This window comes from Phoenix dactylifera, chromosome 17 (assembly GCF_009389715.1).
Source record: "Phoenix dactylifera cultivar Barhee BC4 chromosome 17, palm_55x_up_171113_PBpolish2nd_filt_p, whole genome shotgun sequence".
Taxonomy (NCBI): Eukaryota; Viridiplantae; Streptophyta; class Magnoliopsida; order Arecales; family Arecaceae; genus Phoenix; species Phoenix dactylifera.
In genome coordinates, this window is record NC_052408.1 from 15,456,304 (window position 1) to 15,466,580 (window position 10,277).

General features: G+C 38.5%; 1 protein-coding gene across 1 annotated transcript; it reads left to right on the forward strand.

Moving 5' to 3' along the window:
• The first annotated feature begins 2,502 nt into the window (after positions 1-2,502).
• LOC103705511 (serine carboxypeptidase-like 51) lies at positions 2,503-8,542 on the forward strand. The gene is made up of 13 exons (XM_026804042.2): positions 2,503-2,933; positions 3,048-3,142; positions 3,267-3,374; positions 3,454-3,694; positions 3,803-3,846; positions 3,942-4,009; positions 4,153-4,258; positions 4,380-4,591; positions 4,717-4,786; positions 5,091-5,141; positions 6,837-6,889; positions 6,986-7,118; positions 8,214-8,542. The coding sequence occupies exons 1-13, from the start codon at positions 2,795-2,797 to the stop codon at positions 8,289-8,291; spliced, it is 1,398 nt and encodes a 465-aa protein (XP_026659843.2). The 5' UTR covers positions 2,503-2,794; the 3' UTR covers positions 8,292-8,542.
• The last annotated feature ends 1,735 nt before the right edge of the window (positions 8,543-10,277 follow it).

Consider the following 10,277-nt stretch of genomic DNA (forward strand, 5'->3'; position numbering starts at 1 on the left):
TTTTGATACCTTGGTTGACATGGTACATGACATCAAGTACTACTTTTAGGCCTAAATTTTCCCCTCTTTAACATCATATTTTCAAAATAATGGCTTTTATAGACCAAAATTAAGTCCTTGAGTCAAGGTCGGGATCTTGAAGCTCCTGTTAGTTTCAGCGAGGGGCATAACTGGGACTAAGCTGACCTTGCAAAATTAAGCAGCAAGAATGTTCTCTACTTTTAAGAATGCAAGACATCTGTGCAATCACAAAGTGAGTTAGTAAGCAACATTTTTTTTGTTTTGTTTTTGAGATGTAATGGAGGAAGTAAGACATTTTCCCAGCCTTTACTAATGAAAGAAAGATAGTTTCAAGGGTGTATTTGCAGAGGTGAAGAAGGCAAAGGTGAGAAGAGCATACAGATTACAACACTGATGTCAAGGAGGACTAGTTTGCATCAGGAATAGTGCTGAAAGAAATGGAGAGTTTGAGGAGAATGTGTTGATTGAAGACTTGTTTCTTTAGGAAGATTCTTGTGCTCTGCTCGTGCTAAATGAATTTACCAGCGAATTATTCCTCTTCTTTCTCCAGGTGGGCTACAGGAAGATTTAGAGGCCAAGGCATCGGGTTGTATAAAGGATCCACTTTTCTTCGTACAAATCTACACAATGGTTGCTTCGAAAACTGTTCGAGCAGATGAATGGAAAGGTTCGAAGTGCTTTGAGATCTATGTGGAGCATCATCCGATGGATGATGTTGCGAAAGAAGATCCATCATTTTTGGACATGAAAGATATATTCGGAACCTGAGGGCCAGTGCTTTGACTTCAAACATCTTTTTGCACATATCTCATGAAATAGCTACAACTTTGTCCAACCAGTCTTCCTTTTTTTTCTTTTTATTGTTTGGAATGGGTGGAATAAGAAATTTCAGCCAATGACACTGAACCACCATGTCCATGATGATTACTTTGCACCTAATTCAGGCCAATTTCATGCATGTCCTTCTCGCTATTCCAAAGTTAGCCTGCCGTCCGCGCATGCTCATCCGAGAATCGAATATATTGCGCGGCGAAGCCTCACGTTTGGCCTCAAGGTCCACGCCAAGCCATGAAGAATAAAAAAAAGCCACATATTAAGTTGACACTTCCAAACGCGGACGTCTGAAAGTATAACACATTTCTATTTTTTTTTTCCTGCTTGCTGAAAGAGAAGCTTAGCCATTCCTAAAAGTAATACGCCATAAGAAAACACTCTTTGTTAAGATCGACGTTTGGTGTAAGGAATATTTGGGATAAAGTTGCCCTAGTGGGTTAGTCCCACAAATGGACTGGTTTGGACCAACATGAAAGCCTCCACTAATCCAGAATTATACCCTACACCAATGCACCACATCAGCGGTGCACGATGCTAATTAGATTATTTGTTTCTATAGACTCTCTACATCATGCAGCTCATTTGGATTTGTCACCTTCATCATCTTATCTCGGATTGCTTCTGTGGTGCACTAGAGATATGGCGCATCTGGCCTAGGGTATAATTTCTCCCACTAATCACCATTAGATTGATTGGTAGTCTCAATTTGAAAGTCAACTTGCGGGACCTTTATTGCTTGTTGTGGGCTATTAATTTTTCATCATTCCCTATACTCAAAAACAACCTACACCTTCCAAAGTAATTTAGAGCACCATCTCTATCAGTCCCCACTCCCCACCACCAATAACCAGCATGGATATGGATTTCATTTGAAAGAATACCATGTCTATATACAATTCAAACATTAGAAAGTATTCAAGTCTATAAAAGAGTATTTATTTGTGGATAATGGAAACACTCCACGTTCTCTGGTCTCCACCAATTGCAGACTCGAAAATAGTCTCCAAGTCATACCATAGAGTTCCTATGTTACCGAGGCGCTCTTGGTCCAATTAAAATATAAGAGATAGAGACACCAACAATGAGGCTCTGTTTGGATATTTTTGACTGAAAATTCTGTAGGAATCAAATCTATTGGCCTATGTACTGTACTATCTAAGTCTAATCCAGATTCTAGCCTTTGGGCTGCAGAAAGAATAATGATATTTGGTTGATATAGGATCATATTTAAATAGATACTTCAATCTACAAATTTTATAGAATTTTCAGCTTAATTTTTTTAAAAAATATTCAGACAAATCTTGAGGGATTTTATTTTTCCACCATCCATCTTGTGTTCCATCCTCTGCCCTTTGAATTTTTGAATGAGAGGGTAGGATTTGGTAGGAAATATTCCCGGAAGGCAGTTACTTCTACCTACTTTGGACTTTGGAGGCTTTCCCATCCTTGGACCAATTTTTCTTTGCTTAAAAGATTTCTCTCATACAAAGAGATACGCTGCTGCAAGCCAACCCATCAAAAAGATAGAGTGAGAAACAATAGAAGATTCTTTTTTTTTTTACTTTTGTTCACTTCCATCCATTCCCGTGAGCCTTTCTCTTTACTACATAATCATCACCATATGAAAGCTATAAAAGCCTTTTATTTTGTGTTCATTTCTTTTTCATTTTCAAAAAAAGTCTAGAAGTTATAAATAGATACGGACTCTGGCTTTCCTCCCTCATCCTTGGTTTTGTCATCAAGGTAGGCGCTTCTTTCTCCTCTGTTCCTTCTCTTTCGCTTTCTGAAGCGATTTTATCGTTTTGTTACCGATAGAAACGGAGTTCTCTGATTTCCATATTGTCATCCTCCATCCCTTTTTCTTTAGTAGAGGTGGTCTCGTTCGTTCCTTCCTTCGTTCACTCATTCAATCTGGTTTCCATCCTAAGCAACTCTCGCAATGGGGAATTCCTCATCTCTTCTTCCTCTCTTCCTCTGTTCTCTTCTCCTCTGCCTCTCTCTGTTCCATATTAAGCTCGCCGATGCCTTTGGGACCGCTGATGGATCAGAGGAGTGGGGCTATGTTCAAGTTCGGCCGAGTAATTTCCTCTTCTTTCTTAGTTCATCTTTATATATCTGTTGATAGTTTCCTGCCAAAGAATTAACTCTTACATACTTATGTTTCTCTATTTGTTTCCGAGTATATAATGCAGAAGCCCACATGTTCTGGTGGCTTTACCGAAGTCCGCAAAGAGTCGACAGTGCTTCAAAGCCATGGCCGACAGTACTGTGGCTGCAGGGTGGACCTGTAAGTCTCCTTCATCATAATCTAAATACAAATGAGCAACACATGCACACAGCTAAAGCTAGTCTCTTGTCCACCGCTTTATATCTGAATTCCAATCTGTGGTTGTGGCCATCAATGGCAAAAGGGAGGCTCGGGTGTCGGCATCGGAAACTTCCAGGAGATCGGACCACTGGATACCGATCAGAAGCCTCGGAACTCGACATGGCTGCAGAAAGCTGATCTCCTTTTTGTGGTGAATTGCCTGTCCTTCTTCCCTCTACATCTACTTCTTGTTTGTGGCTGTTCCTTTTGACACTGAATCGAAATATTAGGACAACCCGGTTGGGACTGGATACAGTTTTGTTGAGGACAAACAAGCTTTTGTGAAGACTGATTGGGAGGCAGCAACTGACCTGACCACCCTTCTCAAGGAGATCTACAATAAGAATGAGACATTGCAAACGAGTCCACTCTACATTGTTGCAGAGTCTTATGGTGGGAAGTTTGCAGTGACTCTTGGCGTATCGGTCGCCAAAGCCATCAAGGCTGGAGAACTGAAGCTTACATTTGGAGGTATCCATATATCTCATATTTACTTTATCCTAGATTTCGATTAAGAAACATTTTTCTTTTAGATAAAGTTGCCAGCATTTTAGCATCTTATGAAATCCATGTTAATAGGAGTTGCTTTGGGAGACACCTGGATTTCGCCAGAAGATTTTGTGGTTAGTTCTGAGAACTTTGTACTGCTTGAGCAGAGTTAAATTAGCCAACTATAGTTTCAGAATATGATTTTTCTTATTTTTAATTTGTAATGCAGTTGTCATGGGGGCCTCTGCTTTTGGATGTCTCGAGGATTGATTACAATGGCGCAGACAAATCAAACAGGTTGGAATCTCTTCTTTCTTAACCAGAAAAAATCATAAGGGAACACTTCCTCCATTGTTCCTAAAAAAAAAGGAGCAAAACATTAGTTTATATTGTACTTTATTTAATTTATTTTGATCTGATGTGCCTATCTCGTATGCCAGCTTAGCTGAAGAGATTAGACAACAACTGGCATCGGGGCAGTACGGGGAGGCCACGGAAACTTGGAAATACCTCGAGGAAGTGATTAGTTCGAGCAGTAACAGTGTTGTAAGTGATGTTAATTTATTTATTAAGAAGAAGTTGTTGATTTTAAGACCTTGGGAATTGGTTTTGATCATATAAAGTAGCATTCAGAACAACTTGCAAGTTTTCTTTAAATAAATTGCAGGATTTTTATAACTTTTTGCTGGATTCCAATGACGACCCTCTCTCTGCAATGACAATGGCATCATCAAAGAAATTACAAATATCAGAGAAATTAACCATGAAGAAGAGATACTCGATGTATCTAAGTTCCAAGGCTTCCTCCTCTGGTAGTCTCGATGATCTCATGAATGGTATAATTAGGGAGAAGCTACAAATAATTCCCAAGAATGTAAGGTGCGGAGTTACATAGAATAACTATTAAGAAGAGGAGATCTCATTACATAGTATTAACACTAAGATCAATGCACTTGTTTTTACTGAGCTCGTGCATTCTTGAGGATTGACTTTATCTCTTGCAGTTGGGGAGAGCAGTCCAATGATGTATTTGACTCTCTGGCGAATGATTTTATGAAACCCAGGATCAGTGAGGTAACAAAATTACCTCAACAAGTACCTAGAACTTTATTTTGCTTTCAATATTTTGAAAGCCTTTTTTTTTTTTTTGAGAAAAGAATGCAACAAGTACTACCTTCTATGAGGATAAAATTCATTTAGATTTCTGATTAAGAATTACTTGTAAGTAACAGCTTTTGCATTGATATACTTTTTTTTTGAGAGAGAGAGAGCTTTTGCATTGATATCAACTACTTTTTTCTTTGATTCACTGGGTGTTACAATAGCCCTTGTATAGGCCCATCAAGGAAATACTAATATCAGAGGATGGCATTTGCAGGTTGACGAGCTCCTTTTTCTGGGAGTCAATGTCACTATATATAATGGACAGGTATGAGACTTACCCATTACCCGAACTATAGCCTTCACTTGGTGACCCACAAAAAGTTGGCCAATTCAATATGATCTACAGAGATTCCTTGCATTTGTTCAAAATTTTCTGCTGGGTGAAAGAGACCTTGGAGATCCTAACATCCATCCAATTCCTTCTATTGAATATGACAGTAGCTAAAAATCACCATTCAGAAAGAAAAAAAGACAGCAGCTAAGAATCAAACTCACTTGGTAAATTTACTAATGGTTTTAGATGCTCTTGGGGGCCACAAAATGTCAGTGTGGTTCTAAAATCAATATATCCTTTGGTTCTGCCTCTGTTTTATCCCCCAAAGTGATTTTACTAAATATTCCTTTCTCAAAAAGAACATAAACATTTCATCCATGAAGGTGCTCCTGCCTTCACTAACACTTCATGTTTTGTGATTTTAAACCGAGACTGTTATTTCATACCTCCTACTGCTTCAGTGATGCAGATAAATTATAAAAGCTGAAATTCTCTGTTCTGTTGCGAGACTTATTTTCTAATGTTTTTAGCTGTGGACTGAATACCTATAATTTGAAATTTGCTCATACAGATTCCTGTTTACGTATTCACAACTTGCCTTCCCAACTAAAGGGGCTTTACAAAATATATTATTTGCTAGATTCGTAGGCTTGCCCCCTAAAGATGGCAAATCAGTATTCCTTTCTCTTTTCTTGTTATGATTAGTGCAAGGTGTTAGTATTTTATCAATACAAAACATACTTCTAATGTTTCTTGAAAGCATGAGGTCTAGAAAAAGAATATTTAAGAGCCCTACCATCACTCGAGATCCTTCAACAGATGTGGATGTAGAGCAAGTAATCAAAACCGTGCTATCAAAAAAAAAAAAAGGAAAAATAATACAAATGCAAGCTACTATATCTTTAAGATGGACACCTTTACTAAAAGATTTGAATATTCCAAACTAGCTATTTACATATACCATGGACATGGGCATTGATCCCATAAGAAGCCAAGAAAGAGATCAAAGGAACGTTAATGCAAGTAGTGGGAGAGGACATGAAAAGGCTTGTCATATCTCTTAATAAGGGTAAAGAATTGGTTGCACAGCCCAAATTTCATGCTAACTGGACCATAGTGCATAGCTTTCCAAGAACAGAACTCTGTTTCGAGGGAATTCTACTACTTCCACTAGGGACATGAAACCATAGTAAGCTATGAGTTCATCAGCAAAGCATAGCTCTTAAGAGAGAGGTGAAAGGCCATCCAGTCTTGGTGTGGATATTCTGATCATTCTTCTGCCAACTATGGCTCATGTTCGCAGAGAGAAGATGCCAAAGCTTTTGACCCCCTGCAGTCCTGGCAACAACTCACGTGTCCAACTAACTGGACTTTTATTGATTGGAACAATACGAACTGGTCTTAAATGCTCAGAATATGGGACAATGGCCACTGGCTTGTGCCTTTAAGTGCTGGATCCCTCATCCCTGTCGGATAATCTTCTCGGAGCCTTGCTCATAATGTCAATCACTTGGTTTATTTGCTATCTTTTTCAGTCACGTACAACAAAATCTAGGAGCAATTGGAATACATTTCCTCCCAAAGTTTTCTACTCTGTTACTTCCTTTCAAGTAGGCTTATGAAGTAGGTCTAAAAATTCACTTAGTATTCCATAGAGCGACATTGAGTTCTGTTGCTTGTGTCAAGGTTGATCTGATTTGTGCAACCAAGGGCACCGAAGCGTGGGTTCGGAAGCTCAAGTAAGGATCTTAACCTTTTCTTTTTCTTTCTTTTTTCGCCACTTACTTGCATTGTTTTAGGCTAGCTGAGGAACAACACTGTCTCGTGTGTTGCAGATGGGAGGGGCTGAAGAATTTCACCAACTTGGAGCGAAAGCCTTTGTACTGCAATAATGATGGAGTTACCGGGGGCTTTGTAAAGTCTTATCGGAACTTACATTTCTATTGGATCTTGGGAGCAGGACATTTTGTAAGTATTTTCTGAAAACTCCCACCATTCCCTCATTTATATATAGCTAAGATGAAATGGTCATCAATATAAGGTTAGTTTTAGTTGCACGAAATTGTATGGGACCAGCAAACTTTGGCCAACCGACACCATCACTGCTTTCCACGTTACGTGACAATGGTATCGACCTAGCAACTGGAGCACGGCCCCACCAGGAATGGTGACTTCTAAATCTTGCTTCCCTGTCAAGCAGATCACTATATAAAAGAAAATAGTTTTAAAAAACAGACCAGAGTGGTTCCTAAATCCGAAAAACGATATTTTTCAGAGTTTTATAGGTTAATTTAATCAAGGATTAAGATATAATTAAGTTCCATGATGCTTGCACTAAACACTAGCTCTGGGTTTTCCTCACCATAACTCAACACACACCCATTAAGTTGAGTAGAAATTTGAGACATCAAATTTGAAGTGTTCCCCCAAGTTTATTAATAAAGAACAAAGAATACAGTCATAGGAAGGAAGATATAAAGGGAGCAGGAGATGGAGTACAATGAGTTTGAGAAGTTTGACTAATCTTTGGGCCTCACAATTGGATCAATCTTCCCAGCTAGTATGTTGTTCCTACTTGCAAAACCATTATTTCCATAATATAGCTTTAGGAGGCATGCACACCTCATAACTTTTGGTGTGTCTCCTTCTAGTATGGCCCCTGAGTTACTTTGAGAAAACTTTAGCAGCAATGGTTCTCACCGGGAGGATGTTCTTTTGGGGAGACCTGTGAATACATGTGCCACTTTAATGGCGAGAATCATCCACAGCAGACCCATGGCAGACTTGGTACCAACTACCAAATAGTAAACTGACACATTGATGGGACTGGAGGATTTTACCAGGCCTTGTGTGTGCAGTAAATTCACCACTTTCCCTTGTAAGAGCAGCTCTGAAATCTGTATGCAGCTACTGTGCTCGTTGCCATGCACAAGAAATGTATTAAAGTACAGGCCTGCCTTTTGAGAAAAAGTGACTGCAACAGCCTCTTGATGTGAAGAGTACAAGCCAAGAACAGAGCTTTTATAGTTTTCTAATGTTGAAATGTCTTTCGAATTTCGACAGGTACCAGTGGACCAACCTTGCATTGCATTAAAGATGCTGGGTGACATTGCTCAATCTCCTGCAGCTTCTTCTTCGTAAATAAGAAATAGAGAAGGAATCCCTTGCAATAAAAGAACTAGTTTTTGAGTCCCTTCTCATTATTTCTTTTTGATATCAGTTATTTTCTTTGATAATTGGGTAAGATTGAAAAGGAAATAGAAAGGATGTGGTGTTTGCCTGGTAATGCTTTTATGGTGGGTGAGTATGTGGCTGTATATTGCTGGGCAAATATATATATAAAAAAAACAGAATACAATAAATAGTCGGTAGATGGTCCCTCCATTTTGGTACTGCTTGATTGCTATGTCATGGCAGTATTTATTTATTTGATTCTTATAGTCTCTTCTCTCGCTCCCTCTCTCTATGTTTATCCAACTTTTTTTATATAAGTCTGACGCCTCACACCGACCTCGCGTTAATATCCTAGAGTGAGAGAGAGAACGCGGCGGCAAAAGATGTAACCCAGTCTACTAAATATTACAGTGGATATAATAGCTAAGAAAAAAAAAACCCCTAGCACGCTACAGAGAGGGACGATCCACATCACGAGTCCACTCCCGGACCTAGCCAATCATAATAGTTGTCACTCTCTAGATAGATGAGTCCGCCCGCAAGTAAAACCTTACGTAAATGGCGCCCGCTCAGGCAGCTCTCAACTCAGCTCGACAGCCTTCAGCTCAGCTCCAGAAACAGTAAAATCATGAATCCAACTCAACCGGCAGCAATGAGGGAAAAATCGGAACCTCTGATCACAAAGCTGGCACCTTGTCTACTACCACTAGCACTCACTATCGTCGAAGTTTATTATCTTGAGGAAGCTCAAAAGTATCTATGTATTGGATAGACAAGATTAAAATATTTATTAATTTTTCAGAACCACGTGTATGATGTGTGTGTGTATATATATATATATCATTTTTTAAAGGAATTTGATGGGAAAGAGTAAGAAGATACCAGTACCCATATATTTTCTGCAAATATAATAGAACAGTCGCTGCATTAGACGACCACCAAGTTTCTTTTAATATTTAAGGTGCATTGGAAAGAATCCTGTCATTCTACAAAGGAATTTTATCAGAAGTAGATGATATGGTGGCATTTACTTGCAAATTATCTTTTACCATGATTTTTACCCCATCCGTGCTCTTGCCTATGTAGAAATCACCACTTATCCTAAAAGCTTAAGCTGATAGGATGAGATAGATTTATTTATATATTTTATATTTTCTTACACTCCCCCTCACATGTGGACCGGACTTTTCTTTAATGAGCGAGCCCAACATGTGAAATTTTTAATAATGGGGTTAAAGAGTGCGGAGACAGAGTTCGAACTCAGGACCTCTGCTCTGATACCATGTAGAAATCACTACTTATCCTAAAAGCTTAAGCTGATAGGATGAAGTAGATTTATTTATATATTTTATATTTTCTTACAACCTGGGTGAAGCTAGATGAGGTTTAAAAGGTATTCAATTGGGCCGGAGCTCAGGTCACCCACCCAAATGGGCCACAACGATATCAAGAATCACACAGAAACCCAGCTAAAAAGGTTAAAAAAGGATGCAACGTATTCAAACCTCCGAAGTAGCTTTGGTACAAGGAGCTTTGTTTCGTGGTTCTCCTTTGCTTCTTCCTCCTTATAAAAAACTTTTAAAAAACAAAATGTGTAACCTCTCCATATATATATATATATATATATATATATGTGTGTGTGTGTGTGCAGATCAAAACTTTTTTATTCAAAAATTTTCACCATATTTTCCTAATCAAATACTTTTTTGTTATGATAAAAAATAAGTACTCTATTTTTTTCCCATTTCGCTCGTCATTTGGAGTCACTTGTGCTTCTTAGATCTTAATTCTATCTAAAACGCAAAGATAAACATGTTGAGTAGGACAACTTGTGAATTGTGAAGTTCAAAAGATCAATTAAGGAGAGGGAGGAAAGAAATATGATAAAAATTTCATGATGGTTCATGGAAAGTTAATTAGGATCACAATCAATATTTTTTTGTGGCAACGTAG

Excerpts from the sequence above, each read along its gene's own strand:
- LOC103705511 (XM_026804042.2), top strand. The coding sequence starts at position 2,795 with ATGGGGAATTCCTCATCTCTTCTTCCTCTCTTCCTCTGTTCTCTTCTC. Across the intron at positions 3,847-3,941 it reads TTTCGCCAGAAGATTTTGTG|TTGTCATGGGGGCCTCTGCT; the intron begins GTTAGTTCTGAG and ends TTTGTAATGCAG. Across the intron at positions 4,259-4,379 it reads GTTCGAGCAGTAACAGTGTT|GATTTTTATAACTTTTTGCT; the intron begins GTAAGTGATGTT and ends AATAAATTGCAG.